General features: G+C 52.0%; 9 protein-coding genes across 9 annotated transcripts; 3 read left to right on the top strand and 6 right to left on the bottom strand.

Annotated features, from left to right (window-relative positions):
• Positions 1-93: 93 nt before the first annotated feature.
• N7498_002212 (putative AP-2 adaptor complex subunit beta) lies at positions 94-2,778 on the bottom strand (the record flags this gene model as incomplete). The annotated part of the gene is made up of 6 exons (XM_058449274.1): positions 94-1,213; positions 1,269-1,697; positions 1,756-2,120; positions 2,182-2,257; positions 2,332-2,516; positions 2,743-2,778. 6 exons carry the CDS (start codon positions 2,776-2,778, stop codon positions 94-96), a joined length of 2,211 nt encoding a protein of 736 aa, XP_058311618.1.
• A 476-nt stretch (positions 2,779-3,254) lies between these two features.
• Positions 3,255-3,919, top strand: N7498_002211 (ER membrane protein complex subunit 4; the record flags this gene model as incomplete). Its single annotated transcript, XM_058449273.1, has 3 exons — positions 3,255-3,389; positions 3,441-3,787; positions 3,844-3,919. The coding sequence occupies 3 exons, from the start codon at positions 3,255-3,257 to the stop codon at positions 3,917-3,919; spliced, it is 558 nt and encodes a 185-aa protein (XP_058311617.1).
• An 835-nt stretch (positions 3,920-4,754) lies between these two features.
• Positions 4,755-6,394, top strand: N7498_002210 (MFS transporter; the record flags this gene model as incomplete). The annotated part of the gene is made up of 2 exons (XM_058449272.1): positions 4,755-5,027; positions 5,087-6,394. 2 exons carry the CDS (start codon positions 4,755-4,757, stop codon positions 6,392-6,394), a joined length of 1,581 nt encoding a protein of 526 aa, XP_058311616.1.
• A 210-nt stretch (positions 6,395-6,604) lies between these two features.
• Positions 6,605-8,241, bottom strand: bna5-1 (kynureninase; the record flags this gene model as incomplete). The annotated part of the gene is made up of 4 exons (XM_058449271.1): positions 6,605-7,047; positions 7,097-7,577; positions 7,637-7,983; positions 8,052-8,241. 4 exons carry the CDS (start codon positions 8,239-8,241, stop codon positions 6,605-6,607), a joined length of 1,461 nt encoding a protein of 486 aa, XP_058311615.1.
• Positions 8,242-8,515: 274 nt separating this feature from the next.
• On the top strand, positions 8,516-9,591 carry N7498_002208 (HesB/IscA family protein; the record flags this gene model as incomplete). Its single annotated transcript, XM_058449270.1, has 2 exons — positions 8,516-8,845; positions 9,223-9,591. The coding sequence occupies 2 exons, from the start codon at positions 8,516-8,518 to the stop codon at positions 9,589-9,591; spliced, it is 699 nt and encodes a 232-aa protein (XP_058311614.1).
• A 603-nt stretch (positions 9,592-10,194) lies between these two features.
• N7498_002207 (putative eukaryotic translation initiation factor 3 subunit EifCl) lies at positions 10,195-11,752 on the bottom strand (the record flags this gene model as incomplete). Its single annotated transcript, XM_058449269.1, has 2 exons — positions 10,195-11,316; positions 11,447-11,752. 2 exons carry the CDS (start codon positions 11,750-11,752, stop codon positions 10,195-10,197), a joined length of 1,428 nt encoding a protein of 475 aa, XP_058311613.1.
• A 1,395-nt stretch (positions 11,753-13,147) lies between these two features.
• N7498_002206 (putative C6 transcription factor) lies at positions 13,148-15,597 on the bottom strand (the record flags this gene model as incomplete). The annotated part of the gene is made up of 6 exons (XM_058449268.1): positions 13,148-13,559; positions 13,631-13,978; positions 14,031-14,288; positions 14,353-14,504; positions 14,557-15,258; positions 15,367-15,597. The coding sequence occupies 6 exons, from the start codon at positions 15,595-15,597 to the stop codon at positions 13,148-13,150; spliced, it is 2,103 nt and encodes a 700-aa protein (XP_058311612.1).
• A 3,787-nt stretch (positions 15,598-19,384) lies between these two features.
• N7498_002205 (uncharacterized protein) lies at positions 19,385-21,277 on the bottom strand (the record flags this gene model as incomplete). Its single annotated transcript, XM_058449267.1, has 1 exon — positions 19,385-21,277. One exon carries the CDS (start codon positions 21,275-21,277, stop codon positions 19,385-19,387), a length of 1,893 nt encoding a protein of 630 aa, XP_058311611.1.
• Positions 21,278-22,011: 734 nt separating this feature from the next.
• Positions 22,012-26,120, bottom strand: N7498_002204 (putative cytosolic regulator Pianissimo; the record flags this gene model as incomplete). Its single annotated transcript, XM_058449266.1, has 4 exons — positions 22,012-22,228; positions 22,287-22,447; positions 22,500-24,335; positions 24,387-26,120. The coding sequence occupies 4 exons, from the start codon at positions 26,118-26,120 to the stop codon at positions 22,039-22,041; spliced, it is 3,921 nt and encodes a 1,306-aa protein (XP_058311610.1). The 3' UTR covers positions 22,012-22,038.
• Between the last annotated feature and the right edge of the window lie 680 nt (positions 26,121-26,800).

The following is a 26,800-nucleotide window of genomic DNA, read 5'->3' as shown; positions in this document are numbered from 1 at the left end:
AAGCAGGCTCGTATGAATGGACATTCTTTCCTGGGCTGTTTATCCGGATATCAATTCTATCTACAATTACAACCCAGAACCAAGTAAACTCTCTCAGAGCAACAACAACTCCCCCGTAGCTGCACCGCCAGCAAACTGAGGCTGGTACACCTGCTGCTGGTTCTGCGTGACGACAAACTGTGATTGAGGTGCGCCTCCGCCACCCGCACCATCATCTCGGCCACCAAGGTCCAACGAGGCCATCTGCTGCGAGCCGATGTTGTTGAAGTACGAGTCTGCTGCATTGACTGCATCGGCAGAGGTATTGGTGCCTGGGGCGAAACTTCCGGTTTGGGTGGGACCGAGAAATGAGGGAGGGGGAGGAGCGTTGACGGGGCTGATGGGATTTCCTGTGGTGGTGATGGTAGCGAGGCCGCTGTTGCTGGTCGATGCGGAGGCCATGTTGGCGGAGGGAGGGTTGTACTCGAGCATGATTCCAGTGCCGTCTTCAATGCGTGGTCGTTGCAGAGCCGGGCTAGGTTGCAGACGACGGGGGCGTGCGGCACGGAAGACTTGGTGGATGGGCTTGAGATAGACGGTGGCCAGTGTGCCGACGTTCAAGCACAACTCCTCGAGGGTGTGCGGGTCCAGCTTCTCGCTCTCGGCGGTGATCGGTGGTTTCTGGCCCATGACGACCTGCTTGGCTGTTGCCGGGTCTGTGGACAGAAGACGCCAGTACATGTAGCCACGGTCACGGAGGTCAGGGTCATCTGTCTCCTCCGTACACCACTTGAGAACTTGGGGGACGATCTGTTGGCCCTTTGTAGGTCGTTGGATGAAGAACTTGACGGTGGCAGTGAGCAGGGCCAATTGCACCTCGATAGTTTCATCATGGAAGGTAGCCAAGTAATCCTGCAGCAAGCCATCCGAGTTCTCAATCCGATCCGCATACTGGCCGATAATCCAGATGATGGCTGCTTTGGCTTCGGGCTCGTCGAGGTCGTCGATATTGCGAATTACGTGGCTAATGATGCCTTCGTACTGGTTGGGATACTTTCGGAAAATGTTGCGGATCACGACCGTTGCCTCCTGAACGATGTACGGGATCTTGGCGTCGACCAGCTCCAACAGGGTATCGATACATTGCTTTGCGGCGGATTCGATCTTGATTGCCAGCTTGCCAATGGCGCGGACTGCCTTGCGCACGAAGTGCACGTCGATCTCGGTGGCATATCTTGGGGGGAAAGGTCAGCATGGTAAGTGGACACCTGTCGGAGCAGGACACTCACTCTCGGAGCTCTGCCAGGACCACTGAGATGTTCTCCTTGGTGGTCAACATGAACATCAATTCCAACTTGGTCACTTTGACATAAATCGGGTCGTTGTAGTTGCAGAAAAACACGCGAATGTCATTGCGGAGAACCTCCGGCCGCTTCTGCAAAATTAGAATAGCATTTCGCAGTGCAAGATATTGAACCTCCGGCGGCTTGGAAAGTAAGGTGACAAGGGGTGGTGATAATTTCCGGCATAATGAGGTGATGTGTTTCTCCTCGGCGATGTAGTTCATGAGGTAGAGGATCACCCGACAGGAAGTTAATACGACCGCAGAGTTCGAGTGAGATAGCCGCGGTGCAACTCGCTCTGCCAGCAGAAGCGCCTCGGCAGTATCTTGGGGTACATAAGACATCAGAGCTTCGAGGATATAAGATTGACCCCATCTATCCCAGTCATTAGTTCAGACTCTCATGGGTTCGACAAGGGACGGAGGGTACATACTCAGAGCAATCCGGCAAGATAGAAACTAGTTTTGAAGCACTGACGTAGTCGATGGTCAGAGAGATGGATTCGCTGCGACCCCAGATATCTACCAGGGAGGCCAGAACGCTTGATACGACGGTAGGGTTTTCGTCTTTCAACATCTTATTAAGGCGGTCGATCAAATCTGAGTTCTCAACCGTCTTCTTGTCGTGTTCGTAGAGTTTGGCCACACAGAAAGCGGCTGTCTTGCGGACATAGGGGTCATTGTCTTGCATGAGGCGCTTGAGGGGCTGGAAAGTCGCTTCGACGAACTCGCGCACATGAACGTATGAAATGGTCCGTAGAGCAAGCGCGCGCACGAGCGGGTTGTTGTCTGCCATGTCCTGTGAACCGGTCAGAGGCATATTCTTGGGTATCTCCCGCAACCTCAAAGCAAAGACATACATCAACTAGAATGGGCAGAGCCTTCAATGCAACCTCCGGTTTCATTCTTGAATAGTTGACGAGGAACAAGAAGCACCTAGGATCGGGGTTAGCAAGTGGGTTCCGAGCGCCGTGCGACAACCCCCAGGCCGCTTTGCGAGACTCTCGTACATCTTCTTGATCTCCAAGCTTGGCAAATTCATGCAGTCGATAACGTCCGGGAATAGCGCAACCATATCGTTGTTGCTCATAGTCATATTGGCGACGATCTTCTTCAAGGCGATCTTTTTGGCGGAGTAGTTCTTGTCCTTCTTGCCGCCGCTATTGAGTTCTTGTCGCAACTCGGCGACCTTGCCCTGTGTAGTTCGCGCAAAGCGTGAGTTATATGACGGAGCATAAGGGGCGAAGCCGATAAACATTAGGATTAAGTGTAGGGTATAAATCAGGTCAAAGGATAGAGTGCAAGGAATAGGGTAGCTGCGAAAGCCGGTCACAGAGGCCGAAAGTTGCAAAAGGTATGGCCAGGTGCGGGGAAGGGAGAAGCCACCACGGGCACATCAGACGATCATAGATAGCACGTACCCTAGCGAACAGCTTTGCATCGCCCCCGGAACTCATGGTTGCGGTGTTGGACGAATCGCAAGGTCTAGTGGGCGGGTCTTTTTCTTCGTGGGCTCTGGGTGAGGCCGGCTGGCGTGCAATCGATCGATTGCAACAACTGGACGGGAGGCAGTCGAGGATCGGAGGGAGCAGAGGAGGTTAGGGTAAGGACGGCGCGAAAATCGAGTGGAAAAAGGACCGGATCGGGGATCTGGAGGGAGGAATGGTCGAGACAAACGGGCGAGGCCGTCGCTTCACTGCACCACAATTGTGGCTCGTCCGGAGGAATCGGAGGAAATTAGAATCGCGGATTGTACATATTTGAGAACAATTAGAAGGATCAGAAGAGGTCGAGGGGATGAGGTCGAGGAAAGGAGAATCCAAAGGCGGAGTGGAGTGGGAAAGCTGCGGAGGATCCTCCCTGTTGAATCCCCCGTCATCCACTTTTTCAGGTCTCACCCGCCATCCTTGACCTCCTCATCAACGCACACGCCATGTCTTCGCCTCTTCCACCTCCCCCTCCGCCGCAATGGGTCGTCGCGATGAACTCACCGATGGCGCGGCCCTCCAAGGCGGCCTCCAGCATTCCGGATCCACCGGGCTTCTCCAGCAGCCGTGGAGGTAAACAGGTGAGCTCAGCCACAGAGCTGTCCTAGTACCGTGCTGACCCTGACCTTCAGCGCGAGAAGCAGCAACAGCAACCCGCCGCGATGAAGCGCGGAGAGACCGACGACTTGAAAATGAAGAAAGCATGGGAGATCGCCATCGCCCCGTCCAAGCAGCTCCCCATGAACGGCATCATGATGTACATGTCCGGCAACAGTCTCCAGATCTTCAGTATTATGATGGTCTTCATGCTGTTCAAGGGTCCTATTCAAGGTCTGATCAACACCAATGCGGCCTTTGCCAAATACGAGACCCCGACAACCCGTGGGCGCCTGATTGCAGTGAAAGCGGTCTACGTGCTGATGCAGCTGCTATTGCTGGCCTTGGGAATCTGGAAAGTCAACGGCATGGGACTGTTGCCGTATGTTTACACACTGGATGGGTCGTTTTACTACTTGGCACTGACATATCTGGCAGGACTACGAGATCGGACTGGCTCGCGTGGGAATCGGAACGACAGCCTTTGGAGCGGGCTTATTTTGCCTTCCGTTGATAAAAGAGAATCATGCAGCTGTAGTTTACAATTTTATTGCGTGTTTGACCATCAGACATCTACTCGTAAAGTAATTCGGTATACAATCAATATGCATCCCGCATCAGGCGGAAAATCCCAGGATCGCGAAGTCTGTGCTACCGTGCGAGGAATCTCTGTTATATCTTTCCAGTGATCAACCTTGCAAGTGATTTAGTCTTCCTTTGGTCTTTTCCCATTCTAGGTCTTGAAGCTCAAATACTGCTTGGTCTCGTGCTTCCCGGGCTGGGTTTCCCATAGTGAAGTGGAGATATGGGCGCTGGTTATGATACAGCCTTTCCAGGTTGGTATTTCATTTTGAGAGTATTTTATTGATCCAGAGATGGTTATTTAAGGTTATCTATGCCATGGTGCCTGAACATTGAAAGGCTGTCAACATTGCAACCTTGGAACCAGATTATCTCCTATTGCGGCACCCGTGAGCAACGATCTTGGAAATAGATACATTTCCAGAAAACCCCCACATAGTTTTTATACCCATATACTCTATTAACCAGGAAGGTATACATGAAACCAGCGATTACCATGAAGTTCGGGGGGGTTGAAAAGTCGCCGAAGGACTGCAGTCACAATTCTGGCTAAAGTCGGACTTAACCGCCGATAACGACAGGGACGGTAAAAAAAAGCTTCGGCTTCTCGGCACGAGTCCGTATCTCCGCAATAGCAAGCCAGGGGATCGTTCCGGGATGGGTTAGTCATGGTCGAAGATATCCTGATTTGATCCGCTCGTCCATGTTCCAGTTTACACCGAATTTTTCTGGCCAGGGTGCGGGACTCCATCCTCCGCGATGCCAGAATGACCACAGAAATACGTCCTTCACCGGAATCAACTGTGGCCGACTTAGAGCAAGCACGCGATGAACATGCGGGAAATCGAGGCGGGAATGTTGCTGATGTCGACTACTCGGTCTTCACTGTTAGCCAAAGACGATATATCGTCTTCATGGCATCGTGGGCTGGGTTCTTCTCGCCGGTTTCGTCACAGATCTATTTCCCGGCCTTGAATACACTGGCTAAAGACCTTCATGTGTCAAATTCATTGATTAACTTGACCTTGACTAGTTACATGGTGGGTTGATACTTAGCTACGCGCTACACGTGTGCGTTACAGGACTGACTCCGTGACAGATTTTCCAAGGTCTGTCGCCCATGTTCATTGGCGACTTTGCGGATAAAGCTGGGAGACGACCGGCTTATATCGTGTGTTTCACGATTTATATCGCTGCGAATATTGGCCTGGCCCTGCAGAACAACTATGCAGCACTTTTCGTTCTCCGATGCCTGCAAAGTGCAGGAAGCAGCACCACCATTGCGCTCTCGTCGGGTGTGGTCTCAGACGTGGCAACTGCATCTCAGCGTGGTTCATACATGGGCCTTGTCACGGCGGGTTCTCTCATGGGCCCTTCTCTGGGCCCGGTCATCGGAGGCCTGCTCGCTCAGTACCTTGGTTGGAGGGCAATTTTCTGGTTCCTGGTCATCTTCTCCGGGGCATTCATGGTTCCGTTCCTGATCTTCTTCCCTGAAACTGCCCGCGGCGTCGTTGGAGATGGATCCTTGCCGCCTCAAAAATGGAACATGTCTTTGATGAGCTATTTGAAGTTCCGCAAAGCCCGCGAAGGTGTCGAGTCGCCAGCCAACTCAACAAAGCAGAAGCTCCGGTTTCCAAACCCGTTCCAGACACTTGCCATCGTGTTCCAGAAGGATACCAGCATCATCCTGTTCTGCAACGCAATCCTCTTCGCCGGTTTCTACGATGTCAGCGCGACCATTCCCTCGATCTTCAACGAACTTTACGGCCTGGACGATTTACAGATTGGCCTGTGCTATATCCCCTTTGGACTCGGTGCCAGCCTCGCTTCTATTCTGAACGGAAAATTCCTCGATTACAACTATCGCCGAATTGCAAAGAGCATGAACTTCCCGTTGGTTAAGAACCGTCACACAGACCTTCGGTACTTCCCAATCGAGAAGGCCCGTCTTCAGATCGCCTTTCCGATGTTATCTATCGGAAGTCTAAGCATCCTCGCATTCGGTTGGTGTTTGAACTACGGCGTTCATCTCGCCGCGCCCACTACCATTTTGTTCGTCATGGGTCTTTCCCTCACGGGAGCCTTCAACACAGTTAGCACTCTGCTGGTAGACTTTTACCCGATGCAGGCAGCCAAAGCTACAGCCGCCAACAATTTCGTCCGCTGTTTGCTCGGAGCTGGCGCAACGGCCCTTATCGACCCTATGCTCTCGGCCATGGGCCGTGGATGGTGTTTCACCTTTATTTCTCTGGTTATGCTCGCTACCTCTCCACTGCTTTTGTTCGAGATGCATATGGGACCTAAATGGCGTGAAGAGCGCCAGTTGAAGGAAGAAGCGAAGAAGCTTGGGAATGCTTCACATTCTGTAAACGCAATCCAGAACGAGAAGTCTACCACAGAGGCTTGATCTCTAACGTAGTTGTTACCTGGCCTGTTACGCCGCTATGATACCACTTTGTAGTTAAGCGATCTTGTCGATACCCTGGAGTACCGAACTACATCGAACACGATTTATTAATAAAGCATTTTTACATATTCGAGAATCTTAGCATTTTATTCAAATCATACATTTCCTGCGCCGGGATAAATGATTGGAAATGGCTTAATGTACAAGATATCATCGACGTGCCTTGACTGCCTCACGGCAAGCCTCCAAGAATATTTGACAGAAGTCCCGCACCTCTGCATATGTGTTGTAGAGTGGTGCCGGAGCCACTCGAATAACGTCTGGCTTTCTCTCATCAATGACCACTCCATGTTCCTCTAGGTGATGCAAGACGTGGTCGAGCAGCCCGGGTTGAAGCCGCAGGCTGAGCTGGGCACCCCGCTCGGCTGGGTTAGATGGAGTAATGAGAGTGAACGGCTTATCCTCCGGCGGAGCATCCAGAGGATACTTGAGCAGTAAATGTTCAAGGTATCCTGTGATGTTGAGTGACTTCTTCCGGATTTCCTGCATGGTGGCACGGTTGAAGATCTCAAGAGAGGCGACGACGGCGTTCATATCGAGGACAGAAGGGTTCGAAAGCTGGAACCCAGCAGCACCGGGTTGAGGGATAAATTCTAGAGTCCGTCAGATTTGCAAATACTGTGCCGAAGAATTATCACCTACTGTTTTCCATGTTAAAACGGGTTTTGAGATCGCCACCCCACCAGCCGGAGAAGCGCGGACGGAATGTCTCGTCACTGTCGGGCTGCTTCTCATCCACACGGCCGTGACGTTCATGGACAAAAAGTGCTGCCATACCACCGGGGCCACTGTTTAGGTACTTGTAGCTGCACCATGCTGCAAAATCGACGTTCCAGTCGTGCAGACGCAAATCCACATTTCCGGCAGCGTGGGCGCAGTCCCATCCGATGAGGATACCCTTGGAGTGGGCGTGTGCGGTGATTCGTTCGATGTCGAAGTACTGGCCCGTGTAGAACTGGATTCCGGAAAGAAGAACCAATGCTGTACTGGAGGAATTGTCGTCAATTGTTTTGATGATCTGCTCTGTGCTGAGAATAGGACGATCCTGGTTCTCTGGTTCGATCAAGACCATAGCATCCTTTGGATCGAAGTTGTGGTGCCGAATCTGAGACTCGATTGCGTACTACAACTGGTCAGTATGATCATCAATTTCAATAAAGTGCCTCTAAGTAGATGACATACATGGTCACTGGGAAAGGCCTTGCCCTCCAAGATAATCTTGTACTTCTCCTTGGTTGGATGGTAGAAGCTTGCCATCAGAAAGTGTAGGTTGGCGGTTAGGGTCCCCATGACTGCAACCTCGCTCTGAAGGGCACCTACAACGGGCGCCATCAACTTGGAGCCAGCGGTGTCCACATCGACAAAAGGAGGAAGCAATTGGTCGTCATGCGGGACAAAATGCCCTGTGACACCCTTTGTTGCCCACGTTCTTAGATATTGCTCAATGTACCGCCGGGTGCTTTGTGGCTGCACGCCCAGAGAGTTACCACACAGATAGATGCATCTTGAGTCGGATGCTTCATCATGGTCTATTGGTCAACAGTCAATATATAACTGCTATGACAGTGCGGGGAACATTTAGAATTTTGTAACACACTTTTGTCTTCTGCCAGAACTTTCCTCTTCAGGTCATTCTTCGAGGGAATGATAAACTCATCCCGGAATTGGTGCAGAGGATCCTGGGCATCGAGAGCCTCAGCATACTCTCTGGTATGAGCTCTGATATCATCCTGGTATGGAAGCGGAGGTCCGGTTTTGATATCCCGGATATGCTGTCGTGAGCCCATCTTCCCAGATCAATGACTCCTACAGTTATGCGGCACCTCCTGATGCATATAAAGAATCCGACCGAAGAGCATCAAAATGAGCCAACTTTCAACTTTCACCCCGCCGTGTACGATCCCTACCATTTTCGTCATATTGTGCCACCACTTACCGCCCGAGATGACCAACCACGCCACTGCCCAGCTGACTAACGCGACGATATCGAGTCGAGTGATGCCATCGTCAACCTTCTCTTTGCCATATCTCCAATCCTGAGACTCTGCACTCCTTACAAAAATGTCCAGGCCCTTTATCACATCTACAGCCGCCCGGCGGTTATCACAGCAACCCCGCCGGGTCCTCTCGACCTCCCGACCTGTTTTGCGCCTCTCGGCATCCTCAGTCGGCGAATTCGCTCCCCGCCGGGCAACTGCTGCAGCTGCAGCCGGCACTTCTTTTTGCAGATATTCAGTACCGAAATCATCGCTCGCTCGATCCCTCTTCCGTCAGCCTTGCGCTTATTTCTCTGCCTCCTCTGTCCGTCCTGCCACCCAGGTTACGCAAAACCCGAGAACCGGAGATGATGGGGAGACACTTATGATTGCTATCTCGCCAAGAGCTGTCGAGGTAGGTTAACATTCGTCCTTTTTGGTCTTCTTGTTTCTGTTCTATGCCGAGGCTTTGTCTGGCGTGTGATGATCGGGAAGCTTCTACCTGGACAACCATGCGCGGCTGTCGGGAATTCAACAAACCACCTGAAAGATCCCATGGACCCAGCATAAGCCTGTTACAGAATGTCTCTATCACATACGACCATAGGGTGTGGAGAACAGGGCTTCCCGTCCGCTCAGCCGTACTTAAGCCACACGCCGGCAGGTTAGTAGTTGGGTGGGTGACCACCAGCGAATCCCTGCTGTTGTATGTTTTTGCTTTTTGCTTTTTGCTTTTTTTGTCATGGCCGTTTTCCAGGAAATTCAACGCATAGCAGACGCTAACTATACCAGCGCCTTCGCGAAATCACCGACCCAACCTCCTCGCCCTCCGCTACAAAACAAGAAAACCCTTACAACCATCTCCGCATTACCGTGACCAGTGGCGGCTGCCATGGCTTCCAATACATGATGTCGCTTGAATCCGCGGAGAAAATCGACGCTGAAGAAGATACGGTCTTCGAGGGTGATATGGACGGTGCCGACATGGTGAATGCCGCTGGAGTAGCAAAGGTTGTCATGGATGAGCCGTCGTTGGAGCTGCTCTCCGGAAGCACAGTCGACTACACCACCGAGTTGATCGGCAGTCAATTTAAGATCGTGGACAACCCGCGTGCAACTAGTAACTGCGGTTGTGGCACGAGCTTTGATGTCATGGATTGATTTCGTTCTAGGGAACTGGAGGCTTTCTCTTTTGCGTGTACAGATATGGCATACGGCACATTTGAAAGATAGATTAATTGCATGTTATACCCCCTCTTCTCTCTACGCGAAGCCCGCACTCCAAGCTACTCAAGATATTGAACAATAGAAATATCGTAGATCTATGCATTTCATCAACTCTCTTTTTTCTTCTACCTCACACCAACACTCTCCACATGGAGTAAATCACCTGCTCAAAAAGAAGCAGAACAACAGACCGGGGCAAATGTGAATCGTACGCCCTCCAAAGATATCGCGATAGCCCGACTTGATTTTGAATCCGCATGGAAACCCTCGGAAGGGGCCAGGGACAAAACATGGAAAGGAAAAATGAACATGAAAATAAACAAAGCGTATAGAAACCAGCAATGGTGGAGGCAATATGGAAAAAAAAGAGAAACACAAGGGGAGCGGGATAAGAATATGAAAGAAAAAATCATCTCGAGTCATGTCCGTTTCTTTCTTGCATGCAGAGTCCATCCTTCACTTTTTTCCCTTCTCCAAACACCCGCAGAACATGTCGTGGTTGAGAATAAAACCCAAGATGATTTCACATGTCTGCGTTTAGTAAACTCGGGCAAGGTTGCGCAGGTACCAGTCCACTAGACGGCGGCCGGCCTTGGTCTCGCTGACGTGGATCAAATCGTTCTCCAGAGCGTAGTCGAGGTCGTTGGCAATGGCGGGCTCGCCCTCAAGCAGAGCACCCTCGACCCAGCGGATCTGGCGGCTACGCTGCTTGTTGACGAGCAACCAGCCGCGGAGCTTCTCGGGCTCAACCTCGAGGAAGCCGGCGAGCTTCTTGAGGTCCATGGTGGTGTAGAGCTTCAGGTAGGAGCGGATGGTGGGGTTGAACAGGGTGTTCTTAACCTCGTCCATGAAGATGGCGGTGTGGTGGTCGATGGGGTCGACGTTGGAGGCCGGGTTCTCGAAGTCGGGAGGAGTGGGGGAGATGAACTTGGGGCAGGCGGAGCGGAACAGCTCCTCGAAGACGGGGAGAGCCTCGGGGCCACCCTGCTGCATGCGCAGGAACTGCTCACCGTACTTCTCACGGACGGCCGAGTGGATGGTGTCATCCAGACGAGTGGGGTGGAGAGCGACACAGATGGCGATCAGGGCGTACATCTGATCATTCTTCTTGGCAATAGTGTCGTAGTTGTTGCCGCCCTTCTGGAAGTTCTTCGTCCGGGAGACGTACACCAGAATGTGGCTGAACATGCGGATGGCATCGCCATAGCGGCGCATCATCATGTAGGAGAAGCCCACGTAGTAGTAGGTGGTGAAGTGGGCGGCCATCACGCGGGCGAACATGGCCTTCTTGTTCATCTCGATGTCGTCGAGGGTCTTCAGGGCCAAGCTGAAGTCACCGAGCAGGCAGTGCACACGCAGCAGGCCGATGATCGAGAAGTATCCGAGCATCTTGTACAGCGGGCGCGAGCCGTACTCACCGGCGAAGGCGACGGGGTCCTCGCCCCGCTTGATGGCGGCCAGCTGCTCATTGATCTGCGATCGCTGGATGAGCGAGTACAGAACGTTCAGCACGGAGTAGCAGCCCCAGGTGTTGGGGTTCTCGCGGAGAAGCTGAGCCTCCTCCTCGTTGGACCCGCCGCGAGCCACACGGTTGCGGTAGCGGCAGAAGGACTCGAATTGGTAGATGAACTCGTCAATGACTTCCCAAGCCCAGTAGTACTAAGATATTCAACCGTTAGTTCTGCTGTTCTCTCTCATGTCGCCGGCTTGGCCAATCCCACGAATGTGCCAAGCCAAACCTTTTCTTTCATTGTCCAAAGACAACCAATGGACACGACAGATAACCTACCGAGGGAACCTCCAGATCCACGGGGCCTTCCGAGTTCAGGATGTAGTGGAAGAGACTGCAGTAGTTGTCGTAGCTGGCGAACTTGGTCTCCAAAGTCGCTTGGTATTCCAGCGGGGTAGCAGCGGCGGTGAGCTGTGCCTGAAGGTCCTGGGCTTGAGAGCCACCGAGGGATGTCGTCCGGTCGAGCTCGCTCATGCTGTCGTCGAAGTTGACCTGCTCACGGTAGTCGTTGACCATAGCCTCCTCCTCAACATCGGACTCATCATTCAAGTTGGGGCGCGCATTGGCGCGGTCGTCGTACGACATTGTGGGCGGGTGTGAAAGGGGAGGAATGGGGGAATTGGTGATTTTTTCGGTCGAGGAGCCGGGAAGACGGCAAAGGGCGGATGGGGGGTTGGTGGGGGTACACGTCCGTCGTCGGCGAGTGGGATTTGGCCAAAGAAGTTGAATTTTGAGGGTTTTCGCTTGGGTGTTGTGCTTATCTTATCTGCGCATGAAGTGGATGATGACTCAGCTAATGTTTTGTGCACTCTTGTTGCCTGAGGATGCGGGCAGAAACGGTACAGTACTTTTATTTAAATCCAGTCAATTCCAACTACGACGATCATTGGGCTAAACAACGTTGGGAACCAACTCTGTCTAACTTCAGTGCAGGTAAAAAAGGCACAGGGAAGGAGAATAAAACTGGAAAATCAGCCTTACACCCATATCTAAGAGGTCCTCCATAACTGTCGTCAGCCCATATCTACAGGAACCAATCGTAGCTAGTCATGAGTACTTTTGCAATTTTGTCCCCGCTGACCACAGCAGACACAACCAAGGTAGGTAGATGAACGATGAAAAGATAGTGGATTCAAGTAAGGCTAGACCGTCCTAGTCACTCGTCATGGTTGACCTTGCCCTAGTGGATCTATCAAAAGGTCGAGGTTGTGGTCTACAGAACACATAGGGAATATAAGAAACATGAAAATGGACATGCACTACGTGGATTTAAGGATGAAGAATGGTATCATGAGCTCAAGACCCATCAGCTAGTGACTCCTCGAGGAAGCGTTGTGTCGCTGGTCGGATTTCAGCATTGTAGATAGCTAGGGACTTGTATGAACAACCAAAACACGGGAAACTCGATGAGGCATGGACGTTTTGATATGTGGCAGTCCATCGGATTCCCCCTTCTCCCAAAATTCCAAAGGGCTTTGGTGGTTCAGATATATGTGCGTCGTCTCCCGTCTCGCATTTGACGGAAAATAGACCCGGCCGCCGTGGGCCTGAATGGGAAGGAGTGGCGCACACGGGCCACTTCAATCCTTGAGTGCCTCGGACCCTACTCATCACACCGTCTCTCCTGATCCCTCCGTTTCAGTCCATCATAGAGTGGCATAGTATGGAAATTCTTGACCGAAAATCCCCACATTGTACTCAACCCCCAACGCCTCAGTGGCCTGGGGACTCACTCACTTTGCCAGGATCGATGTCTGCTTCGCTTTTGAGACAAAACGATATAACCGAGCCGGGGAATAATACACTGGGTGTCGACAATGGTCTTTCCACAACAGCGGCGAGAGGTTTATGACCCTCGCCTTGTGTGTTTTTGTCTTCGCTCTCGTCACCACAAGAGGCGTAACCCATAATAGTCCCGACCGTCCGATTTGCACAGAGAAGTGATTTCAAACCCCCTCTTTCAGGCTCAACATGTCGCGCTTAGGCCTCCGGGCTCCTGCGAAGCTCCGACTCGTCAAGGACTGCGATGGCTTCGATGGGCAGACTGACGGTTCCACGCTGCAATAGTGACTTAATGGCATGGATCGCGTCAGCAGTTGGCTTGAACGTGCGGCTCATCGCCATCCCGAAGCGACAAAACTCGATGAAGGCATGGCTTGCTTCCTCGGTGTCCAGTTGGTGGACCAGGACCCGAAGGGAGGATTGGACCGCGTCAACCACCTGGCTTGGAATGTACTTGAGGCCATATGACTGGCGGTGAATTCGGAGGCACTGAGCCATCTCTTCGGCCTCCTGACCCCACTTCTGTTGAAGTGCTTTGGTCATTGAGCCTTGAAAATCCCGCTGGATCAACATCTCCAGAAGATTCATGATGGCCTGGTGGCACTTGATGCTTTACAAACGGTCAGCACGAGGAACTCGTCGACCAAAATGGGGAACACATGACTGGTGTAATCCTCTTACCGAAGAATGAGAACGTGTGGGATTGGTTCCTTTTCGATCTGTGGGGTGTCAGGCCAATTTGCTAGCCACCCTTGCAAACGTTGATATGGGTCTTCTGCTTTCTCGGATAAATCATGAATACTTGTCGTCAAGCTCTGATCGTACAGGAGCTCTTGGACGTGAGCCACGATATCCGTGAGCTCGGCCATCCCCTGTCTGAGCTGAGGCAAATGCGCCAGCTTTGTGGAATAGATGATTTGGTTTGACCGCGGATATGGTGTCCACTCAAAGTCGGCATCACCTCCAATCAGCACATTGTATATCGGTGGTGGCAAGCTGGTGACTTTGCGCAACTTCATTGACATTTGTCTTAACAGCATGTAAGTAACTTGTCCGTCCTGCACCCGGAGGCGATACTTACAAGTTCAAATTGAAGATGCCCCAGGCCGTGATTGTTCGAATACGCTCCATCTCAGGCGACATTATCCCTTCGTCCTCATCTTCGTTCTTGATCTCGTCGTCGGATGCCCAAGCCACACCTGGCAGTACAAACAGCCCCATATCCTTCCTGGATGGCTGAATGACCCTCGGCAACATAAGTAACCCCATGTCCTGTCCCATTTGGGCCGCCTGTCGGAGCAGAAACCAGCCTTGGCGAACCTTTCCTTGCGATAATAGCCTGTGAAAATGACTCAGCTCCATATTCACGAAACATGATCAACACATAACAACGGATCACGTACACACTGCACATCATAAGTAAAGCCTGGATGTTCGATAACGTCTGACGGCCTCTTTGGGCAGTCCATAATTTTTCTGCCTCTTGGAAGAAATGCTGTCCACGTGAAAACGTGTCATCAGTATTGGAGAATGCATCCGGGCTATCGGAATAAGCCTGTACTTGGGTCAGAAGGTATCGAAGGGCGGGGTAATCAGGAGTCACTTACGCTTGCCACCGATAAGAGACTATTCACCAGCAGCGGTGTACAGAAATGAGAGCCGGGATCACCCCGTTTCATATGGTCAATGAATATTCCCTGGTCAAGAAACTGCGCGCATGGGTGGTCCCACGTGAAATACAGCGAGACAAGGTGCGACACAAAATCATCGTCATCCGTCACATCTGTCCATGGCCTGGCTGGCACCTTGTATAGTGGAATGTCGCAGAGACTTTCCAAGGTTACCCGCGCATAGGGATGAAATGCAGCTCGAGGCGATCCCTTGGGATCGTCTTCTTCCGGCAAGATAGGAATTTGATCGGGCCCTGATGGGCGGCGGTGTTTTGTCTCCAGTTGTTCCATATATGACGAATCAAAATGCTGGTCTCCGTCCTCTGACATCGTTGCGAGGCTCGCCGTCGACAGAGTCTTTGAATCCGTGAACTTCGTGACGGGGCTTCCCACGGCACAGGCGATGTCCCTCATCGAGGCATTGCTTCGAATCAAGACCATGAGATCGTTGAGTTTGTCCAGAGGCTCCGATCGAATAGCTGCCAATAAGGATTCCAACAAGTCTTTATAGTCGTTGAGCTCTTTTATGGTGCGCTTGACAGCTACTTTGCGCCGCAAATCTCGACTGGGATCAAAATGGCAATCGGCTTCTGCGCCGGCGCTCACGCACGCCTTGCAAGGGGAGGGTACTCCGGAGCACTGTATCATACAGACAAACACGGTCAGCCGAGTTCTTCAGGGGGTGAAGATATTACCTTGCCCCGAGTCATGCCAACTGGCGAAGGTAGAGGGTGGCGAGCAACGTACCTTCCTCTTTGCGAGCTTGCATGCTTGACATGCGGTGGAATTCTTTTTTGGCCGATTGACCGCCATCGCGGGCTGCGGCGCAAAGATACGAGATGGACCAGGGGCCAGTGCAGGGAACTGCTTGGAGTTGTCGTGATGGCTCATCCTCTCATCCGCTGACTGATCAGCCTCGCGAAGGGCGGAATTGTGTCTCGTCGTGACCTTTCCAGCTGATTGCGAATCCACCGCCATCTAGTCCCTATTAATGTTGATGTGAGCTGAGGAATTACGAGTCAGCTCTTGTGTTCATCGCCTCATGAGTTGCAAGGAGCGAGATACAAGCGGACCGTTAAGAGCATCGCAACACACTCCGCCTATGGTTCTATATCACACATACACCATCGGATTGCATCGGATGAAATCTTCACAATCTCACCGGGCTCGTAGGTCGAGAGCAGAAATGTACATGTCGTTCAATTGTGGATCGTCGTGCTCCGTTTGCTGGGCTGCGTGTTTGAGAGTGGGACGTGAACGGGGACGACAGTCGCGAGATCAATTGTGGTGCTCAAACTCGACATGCAGATGATGAAAATTCGTTTCAACTGAGGGGGGTATCGTCCGTGACAAACAGCAGGGGGCCCAGGTGATTGTCACACAACCAGGGTATCCAGGTGGCCCAAGATTGAACGTCGCGGGTGATTGGGGAAGGGTTGATACAGCAGTTTACCAGTCTGGGAGCCGTTGGTGGCATGTGGACGGGACAGGGAACGGGGCAGGGTGTTCATGGAGACAAGGCTAGTCAGAAGCTCGGTCAGTGCAAGATGGTGTGCACCAGAGAGGAGCCACTGGACCGTGGTCGCTATAGGTGGAAACACCCGAAATACCGGTCCAAAACAAGGGCCTGATGGGTCTTGGGAGGGGATGGAAGGCTGTATGACGGTACCCAGAGATATTTGGGACAAGCATCGATGTCATTTCCACTCCGATGGGCGCGCCCGCCGATCCTCAATCCATTTGAGAGCACGGGCGAGGCCTGCAGCTCCTACACACGGCCCACTGAAACCTGAGAAACTGATACCCGCCGCAGAACCCTTTTTTTCTTCGCCTGAATTATGAGCGGGTTTGAATCTCTGTCCGTGTGTTTGCCCCCTGCAGAGATCAGACCGAGACGCATTTGCTACTCTGTTACAGGATTCGCGGTCTTTCTCCCGAATCAGATAGACTTGCGCATTTGGATTGCGTCCTCGCGAGGCCGGTGCCTGACAACTCGCCACACGGAACAAAAGTCCCATTTTTATAGAGATGTGGTGCGATATGAACATCCCGTTTCCATGGATCCTCATTTGACGGAAGACGGTTGCCGCATTTACATTCATCTTTCAATGAACCATTGACATTCGAACATTGAATCGATTATGTACGATGTGGCAAACTGGAGCTTGTTCCTTCCTTTTAAACAGGCTGATCTGAGATGTGTTCCATCTTGCAGACGTGGGGGGGGGGGGAATCCCAGTTCCCTGGTTGACGGAACCACCACGAGTCAGGCCGCTACACGGAGCGATACAAACGATACATAGAATCGGGCGTATTCAGGTATCACCCGCGAGATACAGTACAGACGGTTTGGGCCTACCGGTGCGTGGCGACCGTTCGGGGAAAATCATCCTCGACCAAAAGCCGCGATCTACGCCGCTATTATTTCGGCAGCGTGTGATGGCCTCTCTTATTCGCGGAATCATGAATCACTCTCCATTACTCACAAGAGAAATGTAAAAAGGCAAGATATGCAAAAGCGCAAAACCTTTCATTCCTCTTCTGATGCTGTCAAGTGGCCGGTCCAGTTCCGACCAATCGGATGCTTCCATCGCTTATTCGATTCGATCTTGGCGAAATGGATGTTTTTATATCTCGACACGCTCCGTCGCAGTTGCATTGGTACCCTGTATAGCAGCCGTTTATTCCTAGCAGACACGCTGATCATATAGGTTGCTACCGCCCTCGTCAACAGGGATGTTTCTCTCGACGTACGTGGCTGTACTATATCATGCAGACCCGCTTCACATGTGGCTTGTCACCTCCGGCGCCACGGAGACATTATCAAAGCTCTTGCCACTTCCATCCTAGCTATTCTCCCGGCTTTTTAGTGCCCTGCGTCTCAATGGTCTCAATGCCCCTAGTCTGTATGTGTGGGGCTCCGCCGGGACTTCGCTGTATGTATGTACATAGCTTACATAGCCGCAGTTTATGACCGCTCCATCCGTCATATTGTTCTTGTTGTGGCCCTGGGCGATGGCCTACATAAGCTAAGAGCGCCATCGGAGCCCGGCGCAGCTGATGTGGGCCTTGTACTGTACCTCGCAAATCCCGAGCGAACATGCATGGTATCGTACAGTAACTAATCGCGCAGATGATAAACCACCCAGAACCCTCGGCAGCGCCGGGTTCGGCGAAGGGGGCGAAAAATCCAAAGCCCTGGATTTGAGGCCCAGCGCTCAAAAAAATCGCAGATCGCAATCTGCATGCAACCCTGTGCCATGTCGTTTGACTTGAGTCGGAGAAGGCTGATGTCACCCCGACCCCCTGAGTGGCTCGGGAAAAGCAGCCGAAACCTATCCACGTCACCTCATTAGCTTGTCAAGCCATCAGATCCGAGCGGCGCATGTTGTGCGGGTCAAATATGTTGTCCGCCTCCGTATCTTTGTTGCTTTTACAATCAGACCATTGGGTGGATATTTCTGTCGCTGAACGTTGGTCGCCCAGTTCACAGTCCACACCCTCCAACCTTCTTTTCCAACCGCCCATGCGGTCAACGCGCTTGACCGCAACGTAGCGCGCCGGGGCTTAGCGGAATACTTAACCTTAACAGCGGCAGATCGACCTCTCGCCGCACTAGCCTCGACCATTCACCTGTTACAGCCCCCGGAAGTCTTGATTCGCAAAAGCAAAGCCACCTTGCCGTAGCGCCACTAATCTTCGGTGTGACCTGACTCTTAGGGTTAATTTATACATGCTACAGTAGACTTACTTCCTTGCGGCGCACTATAGTCCTTTTCTCACAGCATTATGCGGTGGTGTGGCGACATGCATTGGGTTCAATACCTATTTTGAGTCTACGCTACGGTGCTGTTGGTGGAAATGGGTTCCTGTGACTGCTCGATTGTGTGTCCTATCTTCATGGTTTGCATGTTCATTTCTCATGGCAGAATTATGCCGTAGCTTGAAATAAGAAACTCTCTCCCTCTTTCATTCTAAAGCACCGTCGAAGCGTTCGTGTCCAGGTGGTGATTCCAGATTTGTTCTGTCTCGTCGACCGCGGCAGAGTAGCAAGAACGCGGCTGCGACCCTGACCCTTGACTTGGATTTGGACTTTGGACCTCGGCTGGGACTTCGAGTTCAACCGCTTTGATTTGCACCTGGAGTATCAAACTTGTACACGTGGGAAGAAAATAAGAAAGGGCAGAAAGAGCAATTGAGAGACGTAGGCAGGTCGCAGCCCAACAATGCAGGCTGCAGTGCTCTTGCTGTTTGTCAAGAGTAATTCCTCTAATGTAATGGTATGCCAGCAAGGTATTAAATAGTTTTCTTGTGTACCAATCCTGTAGTTCTCCATAAGGGTTGCAAAAGTAACTGTAGTACCAGAAAAGAAAAGCGCTCAGGGGAATCGAGTATGTAAAGAGCGTAACATAGTATGTTCAAGATAATGGGCAAAGTTGAGGATGAACCCCTAGCATGCAACGATATTGCATGCCACTATCCAATATCATGCGTAGATCCCGGAGCTGGAATGCCCACTTCATCACCTCCTCCCGCCGGTGTAGCGTCTGCTACAGGCTCTGGTCGTTCATTTTGGCGCCGGGGCTGCGGAGGCACCGGCTGCGGAAACTGTAGTTCCATTGCTTGTCTCCTCCGTCGCCCTGTTCGCACAACTTGCAAGAAATTGATCCCCACTTGCGCGCAGAAAATCGCGAGGAAGACTCCGATGACCAGGGTTTGTGAAATGTATGTCTCGGACGGTTCGTCTGAGCGGGGCTGTGTTTGTTCATGTGGCTGCTGGCTGCTTTCCAGGAACATAGGCGAGCTTCCGAAGGACACGGATATCGAAAAGGAAAATGGCGTAAGTGACGTGAGTACATTGGGTGTCATTGATGACAAAAGCGACGACAGCGGATTGAATGCCAACGGAATGATGCAGAGGACGAGGAGAGGTACGGCTAGTCATAAGACAGAATTGAGTGACGAGCGGGCGGACCTGACGAACGGCGTTAGATGTCTGATTTCGCCAAACTTGAAAGGGGAAAGCATACCAATCTCGAGCCTCTAGCTCCCTTGCCCATCGAGCCGAGATTTTGAGTCGCTCTCGTACACTAATTGCAGATAAAATCGGGTATTTCTCTTCCTCGGCGATAGGCAAGATGCTGGCGAACCACCAAGGGAATCGGGCTGCATCGGTCGGAACAGGGCCATAAGCTAGCATTACGCGCGGATGAAGCCACGGTGCCCCTGCTTGTCGCTGCTTGCGAATGAACTCCCTAGTCAGGTTGAGAAGTTCCTGGGTCGACATCGACTCCAAGGGAGGTTCGACATCTGCGGCTTGCGTGGGGTCGGGGATTGCAGACGCTGCTGTCTCAGTCGCCTCCAGCCTTTCCTCTTCCGCCAGCGAAAGGTCGTCTACACGCTCTGTTCTGGCAACATGGTACCCATCCAACTCGCCTGCTTCGAGCACCTTGAATCGCGATACACCCGTTGCAATCACGAGACTGCGCCCATCGGGAAGTAGCTCATAGCGCTCGACCATCAACAGTGTTCCATATTCCATGAACGGTACGCTGCCCAAATCGTCGCTTTGTGCTCGGCCACGTCGGTTGTACATGACCATGCCGAACTTACCATCTCCACTATCAACGACACGGCGGATCATGAGTCGATACCGAGGCTCAAAAATATGCAAAAATGTCGGCATAGTTGGGAAAGACAATGTGCACACGAAAAGCGGCAGGTTCTTTTCCTGATCTCCTCCCAGTTCTTCTTCTGCGAGAGTCGCTCTGCGAGCTGTGACCTGGTCCGCAAAGAAGTGGTCAATGAGGCATGCAAGGGTATTGTTCAACGGCTCAGAATGTATTGCAGCGGGCATCCCGACTTTGCGGCGACAGATTGGACATAGATCTGTGTGGTCCAGGACCCGTGCGACGCATTTGCGACAGAAAGTATGACCGCAGGGCGTTGTCAGAGGATCAAGTATGAGCGAGTAGCAGACTTGGCAGTCCAGTTCCGCGCGAAGCCTGTCACTGAGTTTCTGGAAGCGAATGCAATCTTGCGTCATGGAACCGTCTTGCTCGGCAACTTCGTGAGATGCACTCGGATTCTCATATACGATATCATACGCATTGTAGGGGAGCCGGCCCTCCCACGCCAGCAAGTATAGACCCTGTAGCCAGCCACGCTGGGTAATATGAGCGTTGTGCAGTTCAGGAGACTTTGTGTCCGGCTGTTTGACTTTCCAGCGAACGACTCGCGCATCATCCTGCTGGTCGCGGGACTCGGTTGCTGTCATATCCCACGCCAGCTCTTCTTGAAAGATGCCGACAATATTACACAGCACGACATCAACGCCGCAGTCTCCGACACAATGCTCCCCAACACAGTTGTTCGTTCCTTCCCAGTAACATGTGAACCCCTCTTCTCGACCTTCTGCAACCGGATATGTAATGCCCATACGAGGCCTGACCGGTGGGAGGCACGCGCGACACACAGAGTTGCCGCATGGCAAACGGAGCGGCGCATGTAGCGGGTGCGAACAGTGCTGGCATTGGATCAAGCGGATAACGAGGTGGGGGACATTGAGATCGCGGGCGCCGTGTTCCTCGGGACTGGGCATCTCCGAGCTCTCCACATGGGATACTTGGTCTGTCATCTGTGCAGCATCACTTTCCATGACCGATAGGATAGGATACAGATCGAGTATTGAAGAGGGGAGTCGGGTCAAGCTGTCGGAGTGGGTCGGAGATCGAAAGTGGGTCTAACTTTAGATAATCGAACGTCATGCATCAGCAGAATGCGTGCGTTTAAAAAAGGAAAGGGAAACAGAATTACTTGAGGGACTCGACTTTGTACCTGAAAAACAAGAGAAAAGGTTTCAATAACTTGGTCAGTGTGAAGTGAGTCTGTAAACCCCGATTTTCGGTCCCTCCAGCCTCGCCGTCCTTTCCCTAGTCCAGTGGACTCATCCCATTCCCGCCTATAAGAACACGGTGAGGAAATGCAGATACCCCGATTGATGGTTTCCCTTCCTTGAAATCTTAGTCGAGCGAAAAGTTTCAGTGCACAGGGATATCTTCACCATTTCCCGAGTGGATGTGGCTTTCATACTCTTTGGCTCCAAGATTCTACAATACGGCCCCTCTAGACAGTACGACAGTACAGCCACTATCGTTACGCAAAGCATGCAATTGATATCATTCATGTCTCATTTCCAAGATTCGCCGCCATGCCAGGTACAGATGCTCGAGTAAATAGAAGAAAAAGCCAGATTGCACCGTCACTTGCTTGTCATACCGAAGGGTCCAAGTTTTCCAATCCCATGGTCGCGATAGATTGACCTTGTGTAAGTAAATCGGTGCATGGCATGAGTCACGTTTGTGGTAATGCATTGCGAGATGCAGGAGGGAAGAAGAAGAGGAGGAGTTATATTGTGACTCATGTTGACGAGTCCGAATCCGAGCTATCGGATTCGTCCTCGAGAACGATTCGCCGCATCACGCTCTTGTCGAAAAGGTCTAGAGCAAAACGTCGTGCTGGCAACCGGAAATGATGACTCTCAAGGATGCAGAGCGCTTTGCGGAAAAGATGGACTTGGTGGAATCGTTCAGGCTGCTTGGATTTGATGCTATAGTTATCAGAAGTCAGCGTTTGTGTTGAGAAAAGGTACTTGGGAGAGATATTACCTGTGCAGGTCTGCTGCCGATCGCTTCGATAGAACAGTATTCCCCATATCCACAATCAGTTTCAAGATCTTCTGGTTGGTCTGGTCCGAGTCTGTGGTGGCCTCCTTTAGTTTGTCCTGTGGGGTTCGTTTGGCCTCGGAATTGTAGCCAGGAAAGGAAATCTAAACAGGTTAGTCGGCGCTGGGAATACCCGAGATAGAAAGAGATACATACCAAAAACAGAGTGCGGAAGTCGGTAGGAAGACAAAGACCCAGCGAATCTCCTTCCGAGTCAATAGCAGAGTCCAATCCCAGCTCCCGCAGAACCTTCAGTCCATGCTTGCTACGAGAGACCAATCCCAGGACGAAAAAGGCAGTGCCTCGCATGGTCAGCACACCGGCACTCTCGGCAATCGCCACGATTCGCTGCACGATCTCAGGCTCTAAGAATGGCGCACCGAGCTCCATAGATCCGACATTGCCCACGGCCCAGAGACATCCTTTGACCTTGAGAAGCACCTCAGTATCTTCCTCTTCCAGACGGAAGTCCCGAATCGTCCAAGCAAACTCATTGAAATGCCCGGACTGCTCCAGCAGCTTGCAGCCCTCGGCTGTCCGAGCGAGTTCTCGGTAGAAATGGGGTGGAACGACTCCGACATCCTGCATATCCACCAAGTCCTCAGGTGCAAGACTGCTCCGTCGTGGCTGATCGATGTAGGCTCGAGACAGAGCCGCTTCCACAAGGGCGACGTACGAGTCATTTCGACCGAGGAACCAGTCATCCATTTCCTGCGTAATATAGTCCAGGCCATCTAGGTAATGGTAGCCGACGGAGGTTGACAGGAAGCGCAGGAGTAGCGGTGCGCCGATCTCCCCGAGGTGATCAAGAGAAGGGCGGCATTTGACCACGAACTCTAGGTAGTCACGCTGGTTGCATGCCTCCTCGAGGATCTTCACAGCTACCTGACAGACCGTGACGTCGGGGTCGTAAAGTTGAGTCACGAGGAGCTTCACGACCCATTCAGCGTTGCCAATAGCCACATGTGGACTGACGGCAACGTCTCCAACGGCATATTTTCGGAGGAGCTTGGTTGCAAATATGCGAATATCCTTCGAGCCAATTGTGAGAGCCTTGGAAAGCATGACTCGGAGGTGGCTGTCTCGACTGTAGTCCATATTCCCCAGAAGGGTTTGGATAAGATCATTCCGGTCTTGAAGCTCGATGATATGATAGAACATGTTCAGCATATGCCATCTCTCCATCATGAGAAGCCCATTTGCATCGGCACTCAGCGTCCCCAGCATCGCAAAGTAGCCTCCACTCAATGTATTGGCCATTTGCTCGCGCGAAAAGAGGGGCGAAGTAGATGTCAAACCGCTCATGCGGTCAAGCTGCGCCAGGCATTCTGCTACTTGCCGCAGAAACTTGTTCTCGGCCAGATACTTGGTACCCTCGGATGTTTGGACCAGGGTCCGCATCAACGCACAACCTGTTCGGACATAGCGTTGGTTCGCCTTTGAAATCGGGACCATCGCAAATCGATATTTGAAAGGTCGGTAGAACCCAATGAGACGCTTCATGAACTTGGAACCTTTGATGGCCTCGTCCATGCGTTTGGGGTTTGTGAGAGGGCCCTCAACAAGGCGATGGATGAGGTCCCACTTCCATTTGATGTAGTTGACCGTGTTCAACACATGGGTCTCCAATATTGCATTACGGAATGTTTGCTCGTCCATGGATGGGCTCAGCTTGTCTTTGCCTTGCTCACCAGGTAGCAGAGAAAGTGATATTTCGGCATCCATGTATCGGCCTGCACCATTGGAAAGGCCTCCAGAGCGTGCCAGTGTTCGGTTGATGCTCTCGATTTGAAAGATGGTCGAGGTAGAGACGTCATGATTTTCGAAGTCATGTTGGATTGCGGGAGGAAGAAGATGGGGAAGAACTTGAAGTTTGGCACTGACGCTTGACGGCAACGAGTGATGAGCAAGTTTGAGTACTTCGGTCAAGAGGAGAGTGGCCTTGCGTCGGAGGGAGGGATCCGTTTCATCTTCAATGAGATCCGACAGTGCCTGCACCTGATTAGCGTCTGTTTCTTATCCGGGATTGGGAATATCGCATACCTTTGGAAGCCCGGCTGCGATCAAAGCTGCCAATATGAGGGTCGAGAAGTGTGCTGTGAGATCGAATTTGTTACTACTGGCGTCGGAGAATTCGCGGGTAAGTTTCGATTCAGTTTCAGCGCGCAGGTTTGAGACTCTTCCGTATGTCGTGAGTCTTCTACCCGCAAGGAATGACGATGACCAGGATGGTGGCTTTATCCGCAAGGCATCGAATAAGAGCTCCATAAGGAGATCGCGAGCTTGAGGATCAGGGTAGTGGAGTGATTCAAGAAGAGACTTGAGTGGTTGCGCCCCATTTCTTGCCAGAATCACAAGGCCCGGCCACGTTTTGAGCATTGCAGAGATCGCACGCGCTGCAGATTTTAACCGGCCATGACGCAGAGAATCAGCCAAGGAGTCAGTAAAGGGCGCTAGGACGGCTTCTAGTTCACACCCCTGAAGGTACTTTCGACTGCGTGGAGTGTCCAGGACATGTAAGAAGCTTGAGATTAAACTCTCTGAAGCGCCAAATGTGCCTTCGGATAAAGCATCGTGCAAAGCAGCAAAACCGCCAGCCGCAGCAACGAGCTCGGGATCTTTGACCAGCATCTCCGCAAGGGTCATGATTGATATGTTCCGCAGACGGTCTTCGTGATGTTCAGCAATGGAGACTATTGTGCGCACAATAGCATGTGATATCTCCTTGACGCCATCTTTGACATCAAGGAAGGCTCTAACAAACTTGAGAGCTTGCTCCCTCTCAATGCTGGCTTTGCTCTCTTTGACGAGAGACAAAATAACGAGCTCATCGGTATGCAATGCTCGAATCGTTTGGAGGGACTTTCGATCCGCTATGGCGTAGCGGGTAAGCCGATAACCAGCAGCCACCACCTCCTTGCTGTCGCTGAGAAGCATTACTTGAACGCGCAAGCCAAAAACAGGCCATGCGAGATCGTATTTTAGCGTAGGATGCCGCTTGAACAGTTCAACCAAGTTGTTAGCGCGCTCGACGTAGAAATCGGGAGACATGCCCTCGATCTCTAGGGCCTGGAGTGTTTCGGTAAGAACATAGGTTGGCGACTCCATATCTCCCTCCTCGTACTCCTGTTGTTCCTCGTCAACAGGTTCTGGGAAGTTGTTGTTCCGCGATGGCGAGCGCATAGGACTACTTCGGAAGAGGCTTGAAATGCGACTGCGCGGGGGCGTTGTAGATGGCGCCTGCGCACGAAGCAGCTCCTCTTCCAGCTCATGTTGCAGCTGGGCCAGCTTGCGGTTGGATGTGCTCAGTTCCGATTCCACTCGTATACGCTGATCCTTGGTCTGCTTTGGGGGCTTTGCCAACAGTGCCTCCAACATGTTTTCCGTTCCAGTTTTAATCTTCATCTCCTTCGCGATTTTATCTCGAATCACCGCTTGTCGCTCTTCGGTCGTATGTAGGTCATATTCGCCAATCGATTTGCTGGCTCGTCTCGTGTAGGTACCGTCGGGGCGCGGCGTGACACTCCGTGAACTCATGCTCTGGAGCTCCGCGCTGAAGCTACCAGGCCCGCCAAAGGACGGGGCTAGCGACGCTCCTCGCCCGCCCGTAGTGGCACTACCTCCAGAGCCAGATCTTCCATTGCGCCCTGATCTGGGGACCGCATCGTTCCAGCTCCCGTCCGCCGAGCCACCGTCCTGACTGAATGAAGAGCGCCCATCACCCAAGACGCGGTGTTGGAGGGACGCGGAGAACGCTGAGTTGTGTCCGGAAGCCATGGAGCTCCATCAAGCCACGGGGCTGTCTATCACCTGTGGCAAATGTCCCAGGTATCGAGGGGCTGCATTGGGGTTGGGGTGGAAGAGGTCGGCGGAGCAAGGGCTCGAATATGGGGAAGAAGCGTAAAGGGAGGGGGTGCTTCTCCGCAGTCACGAGTTGCAGTCACAAATGATCAGAGAGCAACAGCAACTGCCATCACAACTGACCGGGACTTGACAAAAGTGAAGCCCTGGAAAATCACCAGGACACACGATCAGCGCGATTGTCGATTGTCCCACTTGGCTCGGTTCAGCCTGATCGCGAAACACGTGGATGACTAAGGTGCCTTGATCCATTCCAAGAAGCGTTCACACAACATACCTGCCATGTTACATGGCATTTACTCACCTTCCCAGGGTTGCTTTTGACTAATCTATCAATTAATGGTATGGAAATATACAGGATTATGCAGCAAGTGCTTTGAATGAGGGATTAACCAAACTGTGAATTCTAGGCTAAGGTGCAACAACACGAGTCAAGCTTGAATTGAAGGTTAGATTCATAGGAACCAAATATCGAATTTAGACAAGGTGGAAACCTTCCCCCAAATTAAGAAAATCCTTTTAATCAGCGTTCATATCCTGAATAAACTCCGACTCGCACCTAATGTTCGATAGTGAAGCAAGCATTGTACGCCTCA

The sequence above is a fragment of the Penicillium cinerascens genome, assembly GCF_028974065.1.
Source record: "Penicillium cinerascens strain IBT 15544 chromosome Unknown contig_1_segment0_segment0, whole genome shotgun sequence".
In the NCBI taxonomy this organism is placed as follows: Eukaryota; Fungi; Ascomycota; class Eurotiomycetes; order Eurotiales; family Aspergillaceae; genus Penicillium; species Penicillium cinerascens.
The sequence above is the reverse complement of the archived record's forward strand: the minus strand, read 5'-3'. Positions and strand labels throughout refer to the sequence as shown.